Below are 26,980 nucleotides of genomic sequence, written 5' to 3' on the forward strand. Positions count from 1 at the left end.
TCTATCTCTCTGCTTGGTTCCAAGAGCTCTTGCAGCTTGTGCTTTGTTGCCTCCAGCTCCCTCTGAATCTTGGTTTTACTCCTCCAAATCCTTCCTTCTGCCCAACTGCAGTCTCTAGCTTGTCAATCTCCTGCACTGACTGACTGACTGAAGCTCTAAAAGCTTCTTATATATGATCTCTTAAAGGTGTGAACTTTGTGAATCTCCTGTATTTGTGAACTCCAATGTGTGAGCCCTAATATGTAAACTCTTAAAGGTGTAAACTTAAACATTGTTTCTATCAACTTTAATGACTTAACTTCCTAAGGATTCTAACAATAAGGTTAATATTCCATGACTTTCCCCTTCATTTTTCTCTTTGATGATTCATATTATATTCTAGTCTCATATGTTTTCACTTTCCTTTCAATTCTTTCTTCCTAATTTGGAAATTCCTGACCTCAGATAAAGTACATTAGAAATAAAAAGCCATAGTTCAGTTTTTTTAAAGGTTGGAGAACAAGCTACTCGAAATGTAGAAACTGGAATTCAGAGGTGTGAGAGGTTGTAGAAGGGGGGAAAAAATGGTAGTCCTCTGTCTTATTTTTCACCTAACCTGGAACTACAAGGAACTGGAATCCAAATCAGAGTTTGCTGGCAACTAAGCACATTATACTTACAAAGTCCAGAGTTAAAATGCTCCGCATCCTATATCAAATGAAGCACTTTGCTGGAAGCTATGCTGTATTTGAAAATGAACTTGATTGGGAGAATACTTTCTAGTGATCTCCTTAAATTTGAGCTCACTATCTCCAGGAAGTGAAAGGGTAAAGGATGGAGTGTGCTCCTATTGTAAAGGAAATTATTTTCTATATCTGATCTTGCTATATCATTTCAGTAAATGTCTCTAATTAATGTTATTTGATTCAATGTGTTAATCATTGATAAATCAATGTTATGGGGGAGATCATAACTAATACTGACCATACTGGTACTGATAAATGATACTGGGGAGAATATACTAGAATATGAAATCTATCTAGCATTAGAAAGATAATTCCAATCCCTCAAGGAAATCCTTTAAACATGAAAGAGAGATAACAACTGTAAATCTGGGGATACAATGGAGTGTGAAGGATGAGAGGGAATAAAGTATATAGGCTACATAAGGAAAAAAATTAGCCTAGATTGCCAAGTATTAGAAGTTACTCTATGAGAAAGCCTAAAGTTATAGTTATTTTTGCATTACTTGCAGTTTTCCAATTTGCTTTCACAAAGAGTCTACCAATTTCAAATCCTAGCAAGAATACATGTGTACTTGTTCTAACATAACCTGGGAAGTATTGAATTTGGTTACTTGCAGTTATTTTTGATACTGTAATAAATTTGAAGCTATATCACAAAATTGTTTTAATTTGCATTTCTCAGATTTCTAGTGAAGTTGAATAGTTGTGCAAATGTGTCTATGATTTTTACAGTTTCCAACTGGCTGCATTCCTCTGGATTTCTTTTATTTTTTCTACAAGTGGCATCTTGGTGAGTAAGAAAAGGAGAAGGGACATATTTGAGAAAAAATAATATAAAAAAGATATAAATGCAATTTAAATAAAAAAAGAACAAATTATTGAGGCAAGACATTCAACTACATAAAATGTAAACTAAAAATATATATATCATTCCAACCCTACTGCACATATTATCTCTGTATCATGAAGCAGGAAACATGTTTAACCATCAAATCATAAAATCCACCATTTTCCCTTTTATTTTGAATATATTTTTATTTTACATTTTATGTAGGTGAATTTGTCCCCATGATAGATTTGTCATGATTTACTGACATCTATATTTGGAATTTTTTTTATTTTTAACTCTGTTATCCTTCTGAATTTTATTAAAGCATATAAAATAAGAATTTAAATCCATTTTAAGACATTTTATATAAAAATTAATTTCTCCAGTGGCTTTTTTAAAATTTTTATAAAGATTTCCCAAGCATTAATGTTCTTGTTCTATTTCTAGGATCTCTTATCTATTCCTATTTTTCAGCCAGTATCAAATAGCTTTATTTTTTGCCATCTTATGATGTGAAATTATAAGAGAAAGTCACCTGAATATCTCTTAAGAATTTCTTTTCTTTTTTTAATAGTATTTTATTTTTCCTTGGTAACATAAAAAATTGTATTTATTTTACAAGATTTTGAGCCTTAGATTTTTCTACTACCTATTTATTCTCTTCTTCAGAAGATGGTCAGCAGTTTAACATAGTTTATATACAAGCTATCATGTAAAACATTTTTCCATATTAGTTACAATTGTGAAAGAAAAAACACATCAGAAGGGGAAAACACCCCAAGAGAAAAAATAAAGTAAGCGTGAAAAAAATATGCTTCAATCTACATTCATATTCCATCAGTTTTTTATCTGGATATGGACAGTATTTTCCTCTGTGAATTCTTTGTACTTATCTGGGATCATTGTGTTATTGAGAAGAACTGAGTTCTTCATAGTTGATCATCATACAATGTTACTGATACTGTACCTAATATTTTCCTGGTTTTTCTGATTTCATTTTGCATCAGTTCATCCAAGTCTTTTTGAAATATACCTCTTCATCATATTCTTATTGCACAATAGTATTCAATTACATTCATATACCACAGCTTTTTCAATCATTTCCCAGTTGATGTGTATCCCCCTCAATTCTCAATAACATGCCACCACAAAAAGAGCTGCTAAAATATTTTTGTTCATGGAGATCTTTTTCCCTTTTTTAATCACTCTGGGGTACAGACCTAATAGTGGTATTACTGGACAAAAGGGTATACAACTTGGTTGCTCTTTGGATATAATTCCAAATTGTTCTTCACAATGGTTGAATCAGTTCACAATTCTACCAAGAGTGCATAAGTATCCCAATTTTCTTACATCCTCTCCAATGTTTACCACTTTCCTTTGTGTCATATTAACCAATAGATGTGAGGTAATATCTCAGAGTCGTTTTAATTTACATTTCTCTAATCAAAAGTGATCTAGAGTACTTCTTTACATGCCTATAAATAACTCTGATATCTTTATCTCAAAACTGCCTATTCATAGTCTTTGATTATTTATCAATTGGGGAATGACTTGTATTCTTATAAATTTGATTCAGTTCTCTCTATATCTGAGAAATAAGTCCTTTATCAGAGACACTTGCTATAAAGATTGTTTTCCAGCTTTCTGCTTTCCTTCTAATCTTGGTTGCCTTGCTTTTGTTTGTTCAAAAGCCTTTTAATTTAATATAATCAAAATTATCTACTTTCTTTTTGTAATGCTTTCTATACCTTATTTGGTCATGAATTCTTCTCCTTCCCATAAATCTGACATTTAATTTATTCTGTGCTCTTCTAATTTGATTATGGTGTCACATTTTGTCTAAATCATCCACCTATTTTGACTTTATCTTGATACATGATACGAGGTATTTGTCTATACCTAGTTTATGTCCCATTGTTTTTGAGTTTTCCAGCAGTTTTTGTCAAAGAGTGAGTTCTTATCCCAAAAGCTGAGGTCTTTGGATTTATCAAACACTAGGTTACTATAGTTATTGACTACTGTGTCTTGTCTGTGTACCATATCTATTGCTGTGATCCATCATTCTATTTCTTAATACCAGATAGTTTTGTCAATACAGATAGTTTTATTAATTACTTCTTTATAACATAGCTTGAGATCTGATATTGCTAGGCCATATTTAATTTTGTTGTTATTTTTCTCCAGTTCTATAGGATAATTTTTTAGTAGTTTGATTGATGTGGCAACTGAATAAGTAAGTTAAAGTGGAATTGTCATTTTTATTACATTGACATAGCCTACTCCTGAGCAATTGATGTTTTCTAAATATTTAGATCTGTCTTTATTTATGTGAAGAATGTTTTGTAATTATGTTCATATAGTTCCTGGATTTGTTTTGGCCAGTAAATTCCTAAAGAGTTTATATTGCTTACAGTAATTTTAAATGAAATTTCTCTTTCTATTTCTTGTTGCTAAGCTCTGTTATCATAACAAGAAATGCTAATGGTTTATGTTGGTTTATTTTATATCCTATAACTTTGCTAAAGTTAATTATTTCAAGTAAAATTTTGGTTGATAATCTAGGTCTTTATATGATCAAATTATCTTCAAAAAGTGGTAATTTTGTTCCCTCGTTGCCTGTTCTAATTTTTTCAGTTTCTTTTCCTACTCTTTACATAAAAATAGGTACTATATTTTATCAAAAACTTTTTCAGCATCTGTTGAGAAAATCATATGATTTCAGTTAGTTTTGCTATTGATGTGGTCAATTAATTTGATAGTTTAACTACTATTGAACCAACCCTAAAATTCTGATTATAGCATATAATATATTATAGCATATATTACCTGTAATCACCTTGTTAGTATTTTGTTCAAAATTTTTGTATCAATATTCATTAGAGAAATTGTTCTATAATTTTCTTTCTCTTTTTTAGCTCATCAGCACCTTATTTATGTCATAAAAGGAATTTGGTCCTGTCTCAGACTTCTTGTACCAGTGGTTGCAGGCCCCAGCTATTTAACTGATGCTGCACTTATATTTCCCTGAAGCCCACAGAGAACTCTTATGTCTGGTATTATGCAGAAGGGATGGATTGTAAAGGTCGCTGGCACTGCTGTAGACTGTAGGAGTCTGTAAGCTTAACTGGTGCTCCCTAACTTCAGCTCCCTGTGCTGAACTGGGGTCCTAGTGGTAATCTCTGGCATGTGCTGAAGCCCAGTGGGTGTTTCTACATTTCCCCAGGATTAGATGGAAGCACAGTGGTAGTTTTCAGAAATGAAGTCCACTGGTTCTCCTGGCTATATCAAGGCAAGTGGGGGTCTGGTATTGTCATTTACTTACTCTTCCACATTGGGGCTCAGGATTTCTGAGTTTGCTGGTTTGCTGAAATGGGGGCTACTATTGGTTTATTAGGAAATAATGGGTTTGTGCCCCACATTTAACCAAATGAGATGGATGGACCACTCATGAAGATCCTCCTGGTTTCCTAAGCTAAAATATTTTTTCACCCTTTCTTCTTACTGATTCTGTCATTCTAGAACGATATTAGAACACTATTTTATAATTGCCCTGAAGTGAACATGGGAGAGTTAAAGCAATTTACTGCTTATTCCACTATATTAGCTCTGGGAAATAATCCTTTACTTCAAGAATTGTTAATGATGCTCCTAACATTGGCTAAAATCAAGTCCATTTTTTTGCCATTTAATTTATTTTTTCATTTATCTATCTTCCAGTAGGTAGTTAGATCAACTATTACATGAAATGCTCAGGAATTAAAGCAAATAGAACAGTAGATAGCAGTCAAGATTACAAGCATTATGCCATTTTTTCCCTTTATGTTCCTTTTTCCTATAAAGGTGTAAAGGGCAGGAACTTTGGAGAAATATACTTAAGGCTCAGTATGATTAATTTAATTCTACAACAAGGCATTAACTCAGTGGAATTGATAATACAATGGTTATCTAGTTTAACATGTGAGTTCTCTAGTTCAGTATGATTGATTTAATCTTACAACAAATAATGGTTCCCTAGTGACATAATGATTGGTTTATAGTCAGTATACTGTAATGATGTAATTGTAATAGAATTGTAATAGATGGGGACAAATTCAGCCAGAGACAGACTTCAAGATAGAGATCCTCATGGTGGCTTACCTGCATTTCTCCACTGAAACCAAGACCCATTCCCGAGGGCCTCCAGAAAGCTAGCCCAGGCCCAAGGTAAAGGAGACAAATTGTGAAGAAGATAATAAAGACTTTGGATTTTACGCCTGACTATTCTTGTGGTGATTACTCTGCTAAAACAAAGGCTGGTCCCAAGATCTCCACTAAACTAATCAGAACATTACATTTTGGCACCCAACATGGGGCAAGTTCAGACTGACACGATCTTGAGTTCAGTGGAAAAGTCTCCATGACCCAGAAATTAGGGTGAGTACAGAAATAGACAAGCAGGAAACTTTGTTAAGGAATAAACTAGTATTTCAGTGGAAATGGGACAAATGCTTTAAAAAGAGCCTTTCCCACCCCAAGGGAAGAGTGGTGAAATCATAGTTAGGCTAATAAAAAACCAAGATTTGATTATAACTTGGAAGCAGATCATTTAATTCTTTGAAACATTAAAATACACATCTTCTTGGTTCTCTAAGGAAGAAAAAATTAGAGCCAGACAAGTGGAAACTAGTAGGAGAACAACTAATTGAATATTACTATGATAATGGTCCTGAATCAATTCCTAAAGAAACATATATATATATATATATATATATATATATATATATATATATATATATACATATAAAACTTAATACAATTGGCTTTAGGGAATTACATAAGTATTAGAATAAGGAAAAAGAAGAAAGAGCAGGAGGGGGAGGTTACTGATAAAACAGTTGAAAAGCATGAAGAATTAGATAAAAAAGGAGTTAAGTACAATGCTGATGAAATTAAGGAATGTGGTACTTCACAGCAGGAGCCATTAAGGCATTCCCCATCCCCTGACCTATCCCCCTCAATTAACCTTCATGGATGGAGGGAAAAGGAGGAGGAGGAGAGGCAGTGACACCATCAGCACTACCCTTGCAGAAGTTTTTTCCACCCTCTATGATAAGATTACAAAAGGCACTAGTTAAAGCTAAAAAAGGACAGGATATATCTGATTTAAGAATAGAAGCATACCTTATTATTCAAGAGTTTGACTCTTCAGGTCAAGAAAGGAGAAGATACACTCCTTTTGATCCAGAAATTATCGAAGATCTGAAAAAGCGCTGCACTTTTTATGGGGCTACATCACCTTATGTTAAGATGGTATTAGAGAATTTGGCTTATGAGATTTTAACCCCTATCATTGGAAATCTATAGCAAGGACGTGTTTAGAACTTGGACAAAACTTGTTGTGGCTTTCAGAGTATAGTGAACTATGTAGACTATAAGTCCAATGAAATATACAAACTGGAGTTAATATACTAATCACCTTTGATCAACTAGCAGGTATAGATCATTATGCAGACACTTTAGCACAGACTGATACCCTTTCATATTATATGAGCAAATTGCTGTAGCTGCTACCAAAGCATGGGGCACTCTCCCAGGAAAACAATATAGAGGGGAAGCCTTCATGAAAATGCAGCAAGGTCCAAATGAACCATTTGCTGATTTCGTGGGACATCTGCAAACAGTTGTCGTAAAAACTATTGGTGAAAATGCAGCAACAGCAATAATGATAAAACAACTTGCTAAAGAAAATGCTAATGAGGTTTGTAGAAGAATTATACTAGGACTACACAAAGATGCCCTCCTTTAGAGGAGATCATAAGATGCCATGCCACAGTGGGCACAAATACCTTTTATAGCCAGGCTATGATGCAGACTTCCCAAGATCTGAACATGGGAAGATAAGGTCCCTTTTGGCAAGGGACCTCCAGAGAGATTCATCAATGCTTTCAGTGTGGTAAAGTAAGGCATCTGAAAGCTCAATGTTGGCATGGAGACAGAGTGAGAAAACAGGGTGGGGAAACAAGACCCAAAACCCCATGTCCAAAATGCAACAGAGGCTTCCATTGGTCCTCAGAATGTAGATTGACTCAGAGAAATGGGAAGTGGGGCTGAACTCCAGGACCCCAGGCAAAAAACAGGTGGGGCATGATGGCAGCAGAGGTTAACCTCAGAGAGTCTTTAGAAGTTCAAGATTCAGACATGATAAATCAGCCAAAAAGCAACTGGATGGTAGAAAGGAATTACAATTGGGGAGAATATAGGTTCTACAACCCAACAGAAGGACAGTGTCCAGTGCAAGCAGCTCCAATATAATCCCCAGGTGATGAGGAAAGATCCAGAAAGTGGTGAATGGAAGGGACCAGACAGGTCAACTGCTTGGAGGAGAGGGTTTGCTTGTATCTCTACAGATGGAGAAGGGATCAGATGGGTGCCAACAAGCCATATTTGCCTTGTCCATTGGAGAGAGACAGAAAAAGAGAAAGAACCTCAAAACAAAAGAGAAGACCTAAGAAACATCTGACTCTGAAAGAGCATGGCTGATAATGAGACTGTTACAAGAACTTTAAAACCCACAGGAATCATTGGATTTCCTAAGATGAAGAATTATTGATAAGATTGTTGCAGGACTTAAAAACCCTTAGGAATCATTGCATTCCCTGACACATGATGAAACTATTTCAGGACTTCAAAACTTGCAGGAATCATTGGACATGTGAAGTGATGGACAATAGATTGGTTTTGGACTATCTCTTGGCTGTTGAAGGAGGTGTATATGTGGTTGTTATTTATATACCCTCCTTCTAGGACTTATGGGTATGTAAATTCTTTATGTTGATTCATGTTGTTCAGTGTGCTACATCACTTCTAGCCTGTGTTATATTACTATGTACTTGTGTAATACCTCCCATGTTGATGAATTTATGTATACCTGTTTTAAGTGAGACCCTTCAGAGATCTGCTAACAAAATCTTGTTTGACTCCACATTTCTCTTTGGTGCTTTCATCTCCCTTCCTGAGATATCTGGGAACTTTTTTGGTATTTTCACCCCTCTTTCTGAGAAGTCAGGGAGGGCGTGACCACCTATGTTCTAAAATAAAAGAAAGCGGGAGATATATAAAGAGCAGGAACTTTGGAGAAATATACTTAAGGCTCAGTATGATTAATTTAATCCTACAACAAGGTGTTAACTCAGTGGCATTGATAAAACAATGGTTATCTAATTTAGCATGTGAGTTCTCCAGTTCAGTATGATTGATTTAATCTTACAATAATGGTTCCCTAGTGATATAATGATTGATTTATACTCAGTGTACTGTGATGATGTAATTGTAATAGAGTATTTAAGCTGGGACAAACTCAGCCAGAGACATTCCATCTTTGATCAGGCTTCTGGTGGCTCTCCTTCCTGCACTTTGGGAGAGACTGGTTCAGACTCAGAGGAACTCAGAGAGAGTTTCACTCCATCTCACACCACTGTGATGACTGGCCTGTCCTCCTATTTCCCCCACTGAGACCAAGGCCTGTCTGAAGGGCCTCCAGAAAGCTAGCTGAGCCCCAGGTTCAGACAATAAAGAATTTGGACTTTATCCCTGGCTATTCTCATGGTGATTACTCTACTGAAACTAAGGCTGGTACAGAGACCTCTGGAAAACCAACCAGAACATTACAGGAAACTAACTAGATCTCTTATAAATTATAAGTTAGTGAAGTTCTTTGGTATGGTAATAGAAATTCCCAGAAAGTAAGAGATATCAATCAAAAAAAGAATTAAACATTTATTAATCAAGCTTGGTAGTAAAAGGTAAGGTGAAAACTGGAAAGTAGTAAAGTCAGAATCTGTGTTCTTATAAATAGATTTGTCCTTTAGTTTTTCCATCAGTCAAGTGGAAGGGCTATCAAAAAGCAATATGTAAAAAAACTTTTGTCATCTCATCTTTAAGAGAAAAATAAAAGATTTTTAAATATGTAAGTCAAAGAAATATCAGTTCCTATAGAGTGACATTCCATTTCCTATGACATTTTCCTTGTTCAGTAATTTTTTAGTCATATCCAATTTTTTATAACCCTGTCTGGTATTTCTTGGCAAAGATACCGGCATGATTCATCATTTCCTTTTCCAGTTCACTTGAGTAACTAAGGCAAACAGTGTTAAATGACTTGCCCAGGATCACACAGCTAATAAATGTCTGGAACCAGATGTGAACTTAGGAAGATGAGTCTTCCTGACTTCAGGCCTAACACTCTACCCATTGTACCATCTAGCCGCTTAAGAGTTTAGAAGAATATACTAAAAGTCCACACAGAGACCAACTTGGATTCATTTACCTTATTAACTGTAGCATTTAATGAAAGAAAATACATAAAACATATTCAAATGAGGGATATATCTAAAATCATTTAGACCTGATTAAAATTGCATATCAGATTTTCTTCCACTGATCTTAGACTATGCTAATTCTTTCTGTTTGTACTTTCTGGTTATAACTCTAGCACATACACATACACACACACACACACACACACACACACACACACACAAATGCTCACACACATAAAACTGCCAGATTTACTGAGACTATCTAATATTCATTTTGGCATATCTAATCCTAAAGGGGATTAAATTATCCAATTAAGCTGTTAATTAAGAAGATTCCTGCTGGGTAAACCATAGGCTACCAGTGGCATTTTTAATCTGTTTTGCACCAAACAGACATAATTTTCTAAATCAAGAGAGCTCACAGTTACTGCCTCTTCTACTACTTGGGCTGACACATGAATCTGAAGAATATGTAGGTGCCTTCAAGCCAATTTGATCCTGTACTTAAAAGCATATTTTTTTTTCAAATTTAATTATACAACTAGACTATGAAATCTACTCAGTATCTCTTGGCAGTAGTAGAGTTAGTGATGTAGCAAGAAAGATTCTCTATTCTTTCTATATCCTGTCCCTATTTCTTCCCAGCTATGCTTTTTCCTCTCCCAAAGAGATAAGAAAGGGAAGAAGATATAGAGCCATTCAAAAATTAAGCATTTAGGGAAAGTTAGGTGGTTCAGTGACTAGAGCACCAGCCCTGAAATCAGGAGGACCTGAGTTCAAATCTGATCTCAGACACTTAACATTTCCTAGCTGTGTGACCTTGGGCAAGTCACTTAACCCCAATTGCTTCAACCAAAAATAATAATAATAATAAACATTTATTAAGTGTCTATTATATGCCAGTGATTCTGCTAGGCACAAAGACAAAAGTGAAAAGTAACCGCCCTCAAGAAGCTGACATTCTAAGTGGCATAGAAGCAACAAAGTGACTACATATATAGACAGTTGTAATAAGTTGGAGTTATAATAAGGAAAAATTGAATTCAAATTCTCCTTCATTATTAACTTGCTATATGATCATAGGTAGATCATTTTACTTCTCATTCCTGTTTCTTCATCTGTAGTTAATAGTACCTACAAATGTGATAATATACACCAAATGCTTTGCAAACCTTAAAGTATTATTCAAATGCTGCTCCTTCATTTCTTACTTTTTCCCTCCTTCCCAATCTCATCCCAGGAAGAGCTTCCAAAAACACAACAGCTTCTAATGCCAGGACCCAGTCACAGTCATGCCCATGTGCCCTCTGATGTATATATATACACAGTGCATCATAATAATCCCTCAAGTTTGGAACTGAAAATGCTGCTTTTGGTTTCTTACACAGGATAAGATACTCAGACACTTGTTGCTTAAATACCACAATTTACTGCCTCCTAGGCTAAATGTAACATGTTTTGAGAAATGAACAGTATACACAGAATGAATAAATCAGCAGAACTCTTGCATTAAAATTTGGTAACCTGGGATCACAGAGACCTCAGAGGCCATCTATCCAAACCTCCATGTGTATATATGTGTGTATGTATTCACATACATGTGATAGAAAGAGCTATTCAACTGATAGATGAATATATCTTTATATACATAAAGATATGTATCGTGATACATATAATGTATGGATAATTTATTAAAAATTATGGATGACAACAGATTGGCTCAAAGAAGAAATGACACACATACTGAATATGGATATACAAATCTATCTTACCCTACTGGAAAATAGGAAAGGAATGGTATATGGAAAGGGGAGGAGGATGATAAAAGATAGGGCATATTGAGGAAGGGAGTGGTTAGTACCCATCTGAGGAGGGACAGGGACAGTTAACAATAGTAATTGTAAAAAGACTTTCAAAGCAAGTTTCTTCTATAATATCTAATTTGTCAAATATAGAGGGAACTGAGTCAAATTTATTTTAAAAAAAAATAAAATTCATGTCCCAATTGATAAATGATCAAGATATGATCTGTGCTCAAAGGGCTATAAATTCACCAATATCCTTTGACCCTACAACACCATTACTAGGCATAAATAATAAAACAGAGTCCAAATAAAAGGAAAATGATCTATATATACAAAAATAGCCATAGCAGCTCTCTTCTCAGGGCAAAAAAAATTGGAAACTGCAGGTATGCCCATCAATTGGAGAATGGCTCAATAAACTGTGATATGTATTTGTCATGGAATATTATTGTTCTATGAAAAATGATGGCCAGGATGTTCTCAAGGGAAAAAAAACCTGGAAAATCCTCCATAAACTCAAGCAAAGTGGAATATACTATTTACAAAGTAATAGCAATGTTCTAGGATGACCAGCTATAAATAACTTTGCTATTCTCGGTAATATAATCATCTATGATACTCTGATGGACTTATGATAAAAAATCCTATCTATATCCCTGATTTTGTCTGAATGAAGATTGAAGCATTGTCTTTTTCTCTATCTCTCTCTCTCTTTTTTACCTAATTTTTCTTGATTATTTTTTATTTAATTAGGATGGAAGATCTATGCTTCTTTCACAGCTTGACTTTTATGGAAATGATTTGCATAACTTCATATAGGATATCTTAATTGTGGGTAGGAATAAGGGAAAAAACCTAGAACTCAAAAAAAATTTAAAACAAATGTAAAATTTTTTTGTTTGTTTTGAATGTAATTGGGGAAAAATATTAAATAAATAAAAAGAGGAAAAATGAGAATGGTGTGTAGATTTCACAAAGCCAAATCCAAACTTTCTTTGCTCCAATTTGCTGCCAGATTGATGTTCATAATCCATGATTCTGATCATATTATTTCCCTGCTCAAAAACCTTCAAGGTTTCTTATTGCCAAAATTTTTTACATTAAAGGTCCTTCACAAACTGATTCTAATCTTCATCTGATATTATTCCCCCTAATGTACTTTATGCACCAGACTAGACTGTTAGTTACCCTTATGCCAAGTAATTTCCATATTCTTCTATTTCCATGCCTTTAGTCATGCCATTTCTTTACCTGAAATGTCCTTCTTTAAAATTTACCTTTCTCTGAAGGAAATCCTAGCCCTACTCTGAGAGCCTCCATATCAACTGCTAGCTTCTCTATGAAGCCTAAACTAATCCCTTATTTTATCACCCATCTGAGAAGCTTTCTTATCCTTTTAATCCTTTTTGATTATAATTATTTGCATATGTGGCATGTCTCCCACTAAATTGTAAACCCTGTGTGGTAAATGATTGTGTCATTTTCATTTGTATCTTTGCCACCACTGAATAGTGACTAACTCATCATAGACAGTATATGTGTGTGATATAATTCAATCCCTAATGCAAAGCTACAACTATTAAGACTTATTATGTCTTCCCAAGCTACTTTTCCTGAATATACCTATAACTGTGGGCAGAGATTATTTTCTTCTTGGCTTATATCCCTATCACCTATCATTGAAACTGGTATATATTGAGTATTTAAAATGTTTGTAAATTTAATCAAATCTATCCCAAAGCTATAGATTATAGATGCTTCCTAGTCTTACCAACGAGATAATCAATGACTATTTCCTTTTACCCATATTTCTTTCCTTGCCTTAAGAAAAGGTAAATTCATTCCCCTTTTCAGACTCCTGAGTTAGAAAATCTTGTAGAATTCAGTATCTTCTTTTCATTTGATAGTATATCCAATTAATTTCACCAGATATAAGGAAAGAACACAAAAAAATAGAACTAATTTTTATTGTCATTAAAATCACTGTACACATTATTAGGGGGTGGAAAAAGAATACAACCAAATGAAACTTTAGGTAAAAATTCAGACAATAATAGTATAATCAGAAAAAGACCTTTTTTTCAAACCAGTGCTACACTGCCTCTGGAGTCAAGGATTATTTCTTATGAGATAAGCATATAATGTCTCTCAGTAATTTTATATGCAACTGAGTGTTTATGTAAAAGGTATTGACTAAAAAGAATATATTAAGTGATATGTGACCATCAAAATAATGACTGTATAAAAGCATTTAGAAATAACAGTGTCTAGGAGAGAGAATTTTAGATATCTGGGATCTGAAAGTTGCCAGGGGTCCTGAGAATCTGCACCTGTTTTGCTCTGTGATGCTTGATAAGCCACTAACTTTATATCCCTCATACATTTGCATCTCCAGTTTATAGATGGCTGTCCCTGCTCAACCAATTCCATTGCTTGGCTGTCATGCTGTGGTGCCATGAGTCTGTGACATTATATTTGCAAGCTGGACTTTAAGCTGCTCCTGAAGAAGGCACTAAATAAACTCCAGAGTAGTTTATGAATTCCAGGTTTGTATTAGTCACATCAAAGCCCATCTTATAAAAGGAAAAAGGGAAACTGCAGTCCAATTCCAGGTACCCAACGGAAGCTGCATAGACTTGTGAGATTGAAGCTCCCACCTACCAGTCCCAAAAGACTCACTGACTTGGAAAACAAATTACTTAGTATACCTTCAGGTTCTTCACTTATAAATAGGAATTATATAAAAATTCCTTCATAGGAACATCCTAGAGAAGCATTTTGTACACCTTAAAGTGCTATGGAAAATGCAAGTTATTGTTAAACCTAGTCTCTTAGTAATAGCACTCTGCACAATAATTGGTGAGATCTATCGTTGCAACTCTACACAAAGATCAATTACCATTAAATATCATTTATTTTCTAAAAGACAACAAGGTGAAATGGAGAAAGCATTGCTCTGGGAGACAAAAAGACCTCCATTCAAATCTCACCTCAGATACTTACTAGCTATGTGACCTTGGACAAATCCCTTGACCTCTCAGGACCTCAATTCCCCATCCATAAAATAAGAGGGATGAACTTAATGGACACCAGGCCCCTTTTAGCTCTAAACCTATCATGCTATAGTAATCTTCATTACAACTATCATTTCACAGTAATATACATCGCATTTTACCATAGTCAAGGCACTTGCATGGAAGAATGGGGTAGGGATTCTAAAGGTTCAGCCCAGTCAGTGTGTTAATTTTCCAATCCCACTTCCTCATCAAATCTATATTCTTAGAACAGCCTCTACCCTTCACTCCAAATTGTATTGGGTTACCTTTTCCTACGTCTTACTTAACATCTATTGTGTTCAAGACTCTTGACAAGCATATGAACCATAACAGAAGAATGGTGACATGAATATTTAAGTAATTGTATATGGAGTAGAAGGAGTGTGATGTCATGGATTGAATTCTGGGTATGGAATCATGAAAACCAACATTTAAATCCTATTTATGATACTTATGATTGTGACCTTGTACAAGTCATTTATCTATTCTTGAGCAACTCTACAATTATTATCAATCACAGATGGTTATATTTTATGTTAATGGAGTAATGTCCCATACACTAAGTTCCCTGGAAGACAAAATTACAGTTTCTATGACTGATATATATATGCACATATGTATGTATGTATATATATATATATATATATATATATATATAAACATCATATATAAGAAATGGATGGCATCATCTAAAGAACCTTGGAATCAAAAAACTCATGTTCAGGTCAGCTCTACCAACTGGTTACATGTCTTCACACAAGTGTTGTCATTTCTTTGGTCCTCAGTTTCTTCATCTTTCTTGTCTACTAGGCAGAGATAATAATTTTAATTCTACCTCACAGCATTGGTATAAGGAAACTATGAAGGATTCACAAACATGAGCTGGTATTAAATCCTATGTTATTGGGGAAATTGTCCTACTTAGGACTAGCCAAAATAAATATGTTGCAATATGAGTATAGTACACAACAAAAATTTATAAAGAAAAACACTGTGTAAGCCGCTGGCCTCTATCTTTCTATATAAGTGATCATCGGCATCTTATAACAAACACATGAAATGGTATATTTTATTCCCACTGTTCTCATTCAAATATTTTCTCTGACCTACAGGAGGACATTTATTTAGAGTTGAATCAAAGGCATCCTGGAGAAAAACACAATTCAAATGCACTCTCAATGCATTCCTAAAACAGTATTAAATGTCCAAGTTCCGTGATAAAACAAATAGTAATTCAAGTACATAAACAGAAGCAGATGAAGAAAATGAATTGATCAGCACCTTGAGTCCAAATCGGTTTCATAATAAAGAGTAAAATAAACTAGTGTCACACTGGAATTCATGACCGATAAAATTACCGAAAGATAACCCTCTTTCAGCAAGACAGCTTTTTGCAAAATCAAATGGGAAAATGCACCAATCCTTGCCCAATTTGATGTCAAGGTTTTTTCTTCTGATGGCAGTCATTCCTCAAATCCAGTCACATAACTGGCCAGTTTAAAAAAACACACATAATAATTGATAGTATATGTATATGAGAATTGCTATGGATGTCTCTACCAGAGATTAACATTGAAACATATTCAGTTTATCATTTTCAGAACCATTAACAATGCTTCAGATGAATCAAACAAAACTGTTACCAGGAATTACTCTCAAGATTTGTTCTTTTGAGGCCTTAATATTTCTTTTCTCCTTTCACCCTATTCTCTCTCATTCTATTTCCAATGAATTAAGGTAGAAAATGAATGGTAAGTAGAATATGACAAGTGAATTGACTACTTTAAGACAGTTAAGGTCTTATCCTTGCTGTTACAGGGGTAAGGAAAAATGATTCAGCTAAAAGAGAATCTGCATAAAGCTAAAATCCCAACTTAAATATGCTGAGATTTCAAACCAGTGTGTTTGTTTTTTACTCTAAGTTCCTCTGCAAGGAACTGATTTTTATTTTATATCTTTCTTTCCCTGTGGATTTTTACAAGAAACTTTTAAATAAATCAATATATCTAAAATGCATAGGAATCAATGAATCATCCTATGTTTAGTGTCTTTGCTTTTAATGATGAAAGGAAAATGAAGTGAGACTATAATAACAAAAACATAAGGGATTTTGGCTTTCCCTACAAAAAGCAAGATCCTCATGATTCTGAGTTGGCATATCAATGAAAACTAAGTTTCTAAATGAGAACTTGGAAACATTTTCTTGACATCTTCTGTCTTTAGAAAATAACCCTAGAATTTGAGAGAAACACATCTAAGAATAACTTGATGGACAGAAACTAAACAGAACAAGCCTTGAATTTGTAGGGTGAGGAACTAAATAATCATTTGGAAACTTCATATCCTTTGGATTTTTCTACTGCTTCCATGTCTTTGGACAAACTTCCCTTTCTGGGTCATGGTATCCATTTTTACCCAACAAGTTATAAAATCTAAATGTTTTCCTTTTCCTTTTTATTAAATTTTAAACCAAGGAGAAGGAACTTTTGTATTTAGTTAACATTGATTCTAATATGGTGGTCACTCTAATGAATTCTTGTTCTATCTTGAGAGTATCCAAAATAGAAGGCCAGAGTTTGATTTGAAAATAAAATCCTCAAAGTCTCTCCCATATTATAAGCAATTGTTTAGGAAATACTATGTAAATGATGACTAGATATCATCAAATACTGTATCCTACATTATAGCAAGACCTCCTGAGCCACAAGAAAGGTGTCTTCATCCTGGGGACTTGCAGGTTTGAAAAATTGAATTTTTTATATGCACATTTGGCTCGGCCCTCCTGCAAAGTATAAGATTAAAATGGGGTTATTCTGCTTAGCTGTTTGCTAACAACAAATGAAAAAGTAGCATGGATAATGGCAGTGATCCATCATAGTTCTACAAACACAGCAGGGTTTGAAGGTAGATGTATTTTTTCCTTAAGAAACTTATTCTTCTCTTTTTTTAAAAATTTTAATTTGAAAAGTCCTAAAATTCTGATCACATGGTGATTAGTTTTGCGATGTACTGAAATTAGGAAGATGCAATCAAAATATAGCCCATATGTAGAGAAACATGTCAGAAGTAGTGGTAGTTTATAATTCAGTCTTGGAGCTTTTCTCATAATAGAATCTTGTCAGGATGGGATGAAGAAAAGGATCATCTACCAAAGCCGGCAGGACTCTGTACCTCTGTTCATTGTTGAATTGACTGGACAGTTAAAAGCTTTCTGGAATTCCTCAAAGTTACTCACTGCACCATTAACTCTGGAAAAAAAATGACAAAAACATTTACTATTTATTTTATGATTATTTCCTGTATAGAATCACTGATGAGGGAAACACTGGGTCTAGAGCCAGGGTTCTGACATTCAAATCCTGCTTCTAATGCTTAGTATTTGTGTGGATCTTGGGCAAAGGACTTGATTTGCGTATACCTATTTTTCATCTGTAAAAGAAGGGAGTTGGACTACAAGGTTCCTTCCTCCTCAGATGAGTGATTTCACTGGAAAGTCTATTTTAACTAAAAATATCGAGCACTGTAATCTTAGACCTGGGAAAAATGTTATACAGAGATTATCTAATCTGACTTCTTCAAATTATAGGCAAGAAAAGTGAGGTTTAATTAGGCTATGTAACTTTTCTTTGTGGTGGTTGTTGTTCAGTCATTTCAGTCATCTGATTCTTCATGACCCCATTTTGGGGGTTTTCTTCACAAAGAAAAGTGGAGTGGTTTGCCATTTCCTTCTCTAGCTCATCTTACAAGTGAGGAAATTGAGGCAAGCAGTTAAGTGACTTGCCCAGGGTCCCACAGCTAATAAGTATCTAATGCCCTATTTGAACTCAGAAACATGAGTCTTCTTGACTCCAGACCTATCACTCTATGCACTGCAGTACCTAGCTACCCTTTTAACTGATCTAAGATCATACAATTAGTTTATGATTGTTGGGACTAGAAACCAAACTTAATATACCATAAACTCCAAGAAAGCAGGAATTATATCTTATCTAAATTTCTTTTCTCTTGCAACATTTAGCAGAAGGCTCTATACGGAGGAAGTCATTAATTGAATTACTGAATAAAATCTTCTTACTGCCATTCCAGTGTTCTTTCCATTATGCCAAGCATATGATAAATCTCAAATTAGTGAATAAAATATACAATTTTCAATAATAGATACTTGGAATTCTTAAGTTTTTTGAGTTTATGACTTTTTTAATGATACTTCCCCTTAATTGGTCTCTAGTTTTGAGGTTTCATTATTCTATACACACACATACCTTGTATTACTGCCTATTATACTCAGATGCATAAAAAAGAGCAAAAAAAAAAAAAGTTGTGATAAGTCTAAAGGAGATGGTTGTTACTGACTAATGGTATAGAGATGTCAGAGAAGATTTTGTACAACACATGGCATTTGAATTGGGTTTTCCACAGTCAAAGAAGGTAATTTTAGGCATAAGAAATGTTGATGTTTCGAGTCTTTCCAAAAGTCCCCCAAAAGAGTCTATTAACCAAGCTAGAAGGTTTACATTGCATAGACACCAATGAATCATACAAGCCCAATAGTAACACAATTTTAGGAACATAAATTAAATAAATGCTTGTTGATTAATTGATTATGTGCAATATCAGATGACTGCCCTTGCTTTCTCTGGTTATAATAGAAACTCCAATGTGACCTTATCAATGAGGATTTTACCCCAGTGATGTAGATTACAATTTATTCATGACTATCTATCCTGTGTGACTAATAAGTTTGCCAAGGGATTATCCATTCACTGTTCTGAAGGGCATATATTCTCTTTATAATGCATGGATACCAATGATATTTTTTTCAATTATGACTAAAAAACACGGAATAAACTATCACCTCTATTTTACTTCTCACCCAAATGTCCATTCAAGGCATTGACCAAAGATCCTAAATTCTAGGTTATTTTTCATTTTTTTCTTTAAGAATTATTATCTTCAAGTATTCAAATAAATGTAATAGCATGTGTCAAATTCAAAAAACCCTGATTATAGCTTATTTTTATTGTATCATAATTAAAATAAAAATTTATAAACAAACATTTGTGATTATATAAAATCTTATATTGTAGGCAACTAGTTGGTAGTACATATAGCAGTAGGCTTTAAAACCATTTTGCTGAGCAATTAATCAAATGTGGTTTCTTTTTTTTCTTCATCCTTTGTCAGTGGGAGCACACTTTAGTCCATTACATGCAAGCTGCCTTTCAGGGTAGTTTAGCACAGTGGGAGAGAATTTCCAACACAATGATTAGATTTTTATGTTGGATAGGGAATTTACTATCAACTTCTGAAAAGTTTATTATGGTTCGTTTACTGGAGAGAATGAATAAAACCCCTAAAGTGTAGAAGAAATTTTGGAACATTATCTTTCCAAAATACTAAGGTTAAGATAGCTAGATTCAAAATATGGAAAATAAATATTCAATAAAATTAAATATCTGAATTAAATTACTTCTTGGCCACAAAACATGCCTGAATTCTTTTATCTTCATGCCTTCATTTATGTTATTTTCTATGGTTAGAATGCTACTTCTTTAGCTTTTGAATTCTTGTCTAACTGGGGGGGAAAGCCTAATTGAAACCTATATGCTATATGATACTCTTTTCTGATACTCTTATACCACAATTTAGTAACAACCTTCTCCCTCAGATCTAACAAAATACTTTTTGTACCACTCTAATGCACTTAATTATAATATACAGTAATATAAAATGTCTATATATCTGGCAAAGCTCTCTACTTCACCAGAATATAAGCTCAACAAGGAAAATAATTTTATTTTATCTAAACTGCGAATCCCCTCCTAGTATTAAGCATACTATTATGTATGCAGAATATCAGTTGAATGTTATTGAATGAATTGTGCTTTTTTAGATTCCTAACTTAAATCCACTCCTGTGGAGAACTAAAATTAAAAAATAGATAACGTATTACAGAACCAAATAATTCTAAGCTTAATTTTGTATTCTAATTGATATAGTTTTGTGACAAATAAAAAATATTTAGAATTCAGAGTTCATAAAAGACTCCATTATGACTTTGTAGTTTCTGTATATCAATCACAAAATAGACATTAGAATAGAACATGGAGTAGCTTTCAACGGTAGGGTGTAAACTGCAATTGTTATTATCAGTCACTATATAACCTTGAGAAAATATCTAGTTCAATAATGGAATCATGGCAGGTACCCAATGAATGATTTTTGAGAGAATGAATAAATAAGTGAACAAATGAATTCATGCTTTAAATTAAATTGTTCTTCAATATTAATAAAACAGACTTAAGCATATCAAGACTTCTTCTATTTCTAGTCTAGAAAACTGTGTCATCTGCCAATGGCACAGGTTGAGATATTCTGGTTAATCAAATACTCATAACAGAAACTTGTTATATGTATTACAAATTTTCAGAGTCTTAGAAAACTACAAAATCCACCAACATACTAGAATGACCATAATTTAATCTTTCTTTGATAATTCAAAAGGCACAATGGCTTTATACAAGACTTTAAATGCTTATTTTAAATTAATATAATATTGATGTTGAAGGGTTAGTAGATTGTAAGTTCTATTAAGGCAAGCACCCTATTTCATATAAATTCTGTATCTAATGATATGATCCTCTGTACACAGTAAATACTTAATAATTATTTTAATTTAAATGCCTGTTCATAGAGTATTACTTAAGATAAGGTGGTAGTATTAATTTACCATGATATTCTATGAAAAAATCACTTGACTACTTTTTGAGTATGGTTGTTATTTATCAAGTAAGGTATTCTACTAAGTAATTCATTGATCAGTCAACAAGAATTTATTAAATGCTATATGATGTGCCAAACCATTTGTTGGAGAGGATTCAAATAACAAAGAATAAAACAAGGCCTACTTAAAACTTTTGAGGACCAATTACTTTGTAAAGCACATAAGGAAAAACCATGGTGTTCATATTACCTAAACTGTGGAGGGCTATGAGCACCAATCTGGATTTGTTCTCTTGCAGCTTCTGGTCTGTAGGAGTTGCACCTCACCTGACACAGAGAATCATCACATGGATTAAATTTCTCTACCAGTTGCACATTTTTACAGTACCAAAATTATAATGAAATGTCATAATGCATAATAATTATATAGCCAATGACTGAATGGTCAACAGTTCCTTTGAGAATAGCAGGATCCTCAGAATGGAAAGTTTTGTCAGGCAGAACATTTCTACAATTTGAATCAATTATGAAGGATAAGACTTGAGATCAAGTCTTTTAATTAGAAGAAAATATATGCTAAGATAATTTTTATTCACTTCATTGAAACATAAATTTATACAATATATCATCAACTTTTTTTAAGTATTCTCATTCAATCCAACATTGAAATATCATCAGATATTAGACAAGATCATGGAAAATGATCTGACTTCTGGACCTAGTTCATAGTCATCCTCTCCCTTCTTTATTCTGCCATCACACTTAGAGACTCTAATATCTATATTGATACTTCTAATACCCTGTCCTTATAGTTTCTTCACTTCCTTTTAACTTCCTTTCATCTGCAAAATCAAAACTTTGAAATCTACTCTGTAGTTATCTGACCTTTTCCCTCCACTCTTATTCTTCCCATATATATGTTGTTTGCACTATAGATTCATATCTAATTTCAACTGTCTGCTGTATAGCAATTCTTTTTTTCATTTATATTTCCAATTACATTCTTTTCTAAAGAATGTTTTACAGAACCAAATAATTCTAAACCTAAGTCTTTCCTCTAGTCTCTAATTCAGCTCCTCATTCCTCACTTTAAATAGATAATCCCACCTCTTACTTTACTAAGAAATCAGAAGGTATCCACCTACAACTCTTTCAGTTCCCTTCATCCACTTTTCTAATTTTTTCAATTTCTGTCTAGCCTCTCTTCCTTTCTCCTAGTTTTAGAGAAAGAGGTAGCCTTCCATCTTAACAAAGCTAACCCTTTTCCCTGTATCCTAAGTTGCATCCTTACTACCTCCCTGAGGAATTAAATCCATTAATATATTTTTCTTATTTTTCTTCTCTTGACCCTAAGTAAAGGAAGTTATTTTAAGCATATCTTTCAAACAGAATATAAATTCATTAGAACAGATTGTATTTTCCTCTTACCTTTGAATCCCCATTATTATTGAATAGAGAGCTTTGCCTACCTTCTCTTAAGACCCTGATGGACACAGTGCAAAACACTGAACTGAAGAGCCCTGGGGATTTTTTTAGTTATTTTTCAATCATATCCAACTTTTTATGACTCCATTTTTTCTTGGAGGAGATGCTCAAATGATTTGTTAATTCCTTCTCCAATTAATTTTACAGATACGGAGCTGAGGCAAACAGGGTTTAAGCAAAGTACTTGCCCAGGGTCACACAGCTAGTAAACATCTGAGGCTGGATTTATACTCTGAAGATGAATCTTCCTGAATTTAGCACTCTATCTTCTATACCATCTAACTAGCCTGGGGAGAACAACCCCCCAAAAATGGCCTCTACAATCATTACTGAGGTATTGAATTGTCATAATCTCAATGAAAGAGCTCCCTTTACCATCTCCAAATGTATCTGCTAATTAACTGCAAATTAGTTCAAGAATCTCAGGAATGCCAGTGCCTTTAAACCACCAAGCTTGCCTGCAGACTAATTTCTATAGCCATTATTGAATAATTTCCAGAGACACAACCTGATAACTATTTCTTCCACTGCTGAAACTCCTGTAAAAGGATAAAGAAGTCATCAGAAGCCCTTAGCACTATAAAATGATTCAAAATTGTAAACAGATATCTTTTGCTTTAGAAATATTAAAAAAATACATTTTTATTTGCTTTATTAATTATACTGTATAGACTATGGGAGTTTCCATCTGACTTGCAGCTGAAATTTCCTATAAATGTTATCTCCCTAACTCTATTGTAAGCTGTTTGAGAGAAGGAACTGGATTTTTCTATTTGATTCTCAATGCTTTGCACACAAGCACTTACTAAACATTTTTTTTCTCTTTCATTTACTCATTCATCCATCATTTTTTACATAGTTGAATTCCAACCTCACCATTTACTGCCTCTACAACCTTGGGCAATTCCTTTAGTTTATGTTTCTTCATCTGTAAAATCAAGATTTAAGGGTAATGTTCTTGTTTCCATTCAAGCATTAACATATTGATCACAGTCCTGGTAAAGATCAGTCAAAGAAGGAATTGAGTAGTTTTAGTATAAGACTAAGTGACTATTGTTCTAGAATGTCAACCAAAAACTCTATTTTAATATACTGTGACCTTTATTTGTTCAAAAACCCTATAAATGTTACCACAAATTGCACTTAGTTAGAGAGCTATCTGGTGCCATGAGTAGGGGAACTATGGTCAGTTTGGATAGTTTTCTGTCTAAGTTATAAATATTTATATGGAGAAAAAATTAAATTAATAATAATATGATAAATAATTATTTATTAACATAATAAATAATTAATAATAAAATGATAAATAAATTAATAAGAATTATTTGCAATAGACAAATTAAAAACAGAGTATATAGCATTAATATTTTATTTCTACAATGAGAGCTTTAGAAACATAAAAAATAAAAATGAGATATTATCATTAATGAATTAAAAGATAAAAAAAAAGCATTATGTTACCAATGTGAATCATGAGATAGTGACTGCCAAATACCTTGAAGCTCCTAAGCACAAAGGTACAATGTTTTGGATGTGGTAGATGACTAATAAATGCTTAATTGCTTAATTGATGCAATGAATGAATCCCCAATAATACTCTAAATTAACAAGAACTTATTCTCTAACTGGGGAAAGAAAAAATAATAAACAAAAGTATCAGAGAACAAGTACCCTGGTTCACATATAGTAAGCATTTAAGATTTTAACTGATTTGAAATTGTGGAATAACCTTAAAAACATTGAAACCTTCATAGGTGAACTAATAAGACGAAAAAAAAGGACTGAATTGTACAAATAAAAAGGATTCTCATTCATTTCAAAAGACAGACTATCAATATAACACCTCTGATGTTCATTTTCAGTATTCTAATCATACAAATTAAGATCTTAATCCATTTGACTATTTACAATGTCAAATAGGTGTTGTTGGTTTTTTTTTTTTTATTATTATTATATCAGGAAGAATCAGTGAAGTTTCTGTTCATATGAATAGAAAGATACTAGAACTCTGAATTGTAATTTTTTAATTCCAATATGCAATTTAATTGTTTACTTTTTTCAGAAGCTATGTAAAGCAAATTTGTTTCTATGGTCCTCTTTTCCTTATTATCTTTTATATCATTTGGGAAATTTCTGAAAGAATATGTTGTATGTTTTACCAATCTTTTTTCACTTTTCCTGGAAGAAAAAAGAACTCTGTCCAATTCTTTATAAAAACAACTTCAATCCAATGTGCTATGAGATTTTCAAAGTCACCTTTCAAATCAAAATTGATTTACAACTGTCCCCCCTGTCAGTTAGGGTCTCCCTAAGGCAAATTGCTCATTAGTAATGCTTTGGATCATATGAGATCTTTTTTCTTTTAGTATAAAAATCTTATCTTTTTTTTAAATCAGAACTGGATTCTGGGGGTTCAAAGGTAGACTGTATATATGCTATGAATAATTATAGACATATTATAAATTAATTTATTGTTTCTAGCAAGATCAATTAAGAGTCTGGCTTAAAAATAAAAGGAACTTCCAACACTTCCCATTCTTTCAAAAAATAACTAATGTCCTCTATAAGATTCAAATCAATTTTGCTTTTTATTTCCATTTTTGGTCCATTTCTGATCCAAAAACTTAAATATCCAGCAATAATCAGTCAACAAGTACTTATTGAGCACCATACTGAGTAATGGGGGAAACAAAAAAAGTTGTATCCTTAAAGTTCCTTTAAGGAGATCATTTCCTGAAGTGAAGAGAAAAAATGTAATGTCAGAGAAACTGAGGCAAGATAGAGATTAGAGAGTTTTAATATTTTATTTGAATGGGAGAGATTTACTGGGACCAAATGGATCCATGGTTTGGTGCCAGGGTTGAATGAGACTATGGTCTCCAAGAATCCAGCAATCAATGTGAGTTCTTAATGACATATATATGCATGGGGCTCCAAGCTACCAAGGGGTGGACCAACGCAGAAGCAGAGTCAGAGCACTGAGAGGGGACAGACTATCAATCCTGACAAGGTGGGGGAAGGCACCAGACATTCTGATAAGTTGGGATCAAGAAGAAAAATGACAAAATGGGGAGAGGCACTGGATATTCTGATAAGTAGGGGAGGTCTGGGGTCATGATGTCTAAAATAGAAGGTCTTTCTCCTTATCTGGATCATGATGATTAGGAGGGAGGGATGGTGTTGCAGAATTGAGCAGAACAATTAGGAACTGAGGCAGAACAATTCAGGAAAACTTAGGCAGGACAATTTAGGGAAACTGAGTCAGGACAATGAAAGGGAACTGTGGCATAACACAACTAGCAAAGTATAAGATATGTCAGAATAGATGGAAAGTAATATTACAAAAGAAGGCACTAAGAATTAGAAGACCAGGAATAGTCTTCTATAGAAAATGGTATTTGATCTCAGCATTAAGTATCAGATCCTTGTGAGAAAACTTGTTATGGGCCAGAACTCTGAACTTGAAACAAAGCTTCTTACAAGGTGGTAAGTCAGTGGAATTGATAAATACAATGGTTATCTAGTTTAGCATGGTGCTTTAGTTCTCTAGTTCAGTACATGTACTTAGTACTTAATATAGTTCTACAAGATTCACACCTATGATAATGTAATTATAAGAGCGCATATAAGCTTGAACAAATTCAGCCAGATTCAGAGCCAGAGAACACAAAGGACTGGAGGCAGAAACTCAAGCTCTTGGAGCCAAGGAAAGAGATTCATTCCCTCTTCAGTCAGGCTCCTGGTGGCTGGCCTCCTGAACTTCCCCCACTGAGACCAAGGTTCTCCAGAAAGCTCCAGCCCCAGGCAAGGAGGCAATAAAGAATTTGGACTTTAATACCTGGCTATTCTCATGGAGATTACTCAGACTAAAAAGAAGGCTGCTCCCAAGACCTACAGAAAACCAATAAGAACATTACAAAAACTAGGGCTAAGGGACAGAGGGATGAAGAAAAGACTTGCAAAAGAGACAAAGAATAGTCAGAAAGATACAAAAATGCAAAAGGAGACACATTGACTTAACATGTTAAGTAAATGAAATAGTAAAGGAAGTTGAAGA

At 33.7% G+C, this 26,980-nt stretch overlaps 1 protein-coding gene across 1 annotated transcript in view; it reads right to left on the reverse strand.

Annotated features, from left to right (window-relative positions):
* Positions 1-16,670: 16,670 nt before the first annotated feature.
* PHEX (phosphate regulating endopeptidase homolog X-linked) overlaps positions 16,671-26,980 on the reverse strand; it is a 259,922-nt gene continuing 249,612 nt past the window's right edge. Inside the window, exons 21-22 of the mRNA XM_003763504.2 lie at positions 21,689-21,765; positions 16,671-17,963 (exon numbers count right to left, since the gene is read on the reverse strand). Of these exons, the coding sequence (XP_003763552.1) occupies positions 17,861-17,963; positions 21,689-21,765 (180 nt within the window). The 3' untranslated portion in view covers positions 16,671-17,860. The remainder of the gene's footprint in view (positions 17,964-21,688; positions 21,766-26,980) is intronic.

Source organism: Sarcophilus harrisii, chromosome 3, assembly GCF_902635505.1.
Source record: "Sarcophilus harrisii chromosome 3, mSarHar1.11, whole genome shotgun sequence".
Classification (NCBI taxonomy): domain Eukaryota; kingdom Metazoa; phylum Chordata; class Mammalia; order Dasyuromorphia; family Dasyuridae; genus Sarcophilus; species Sarcophilus harrisii.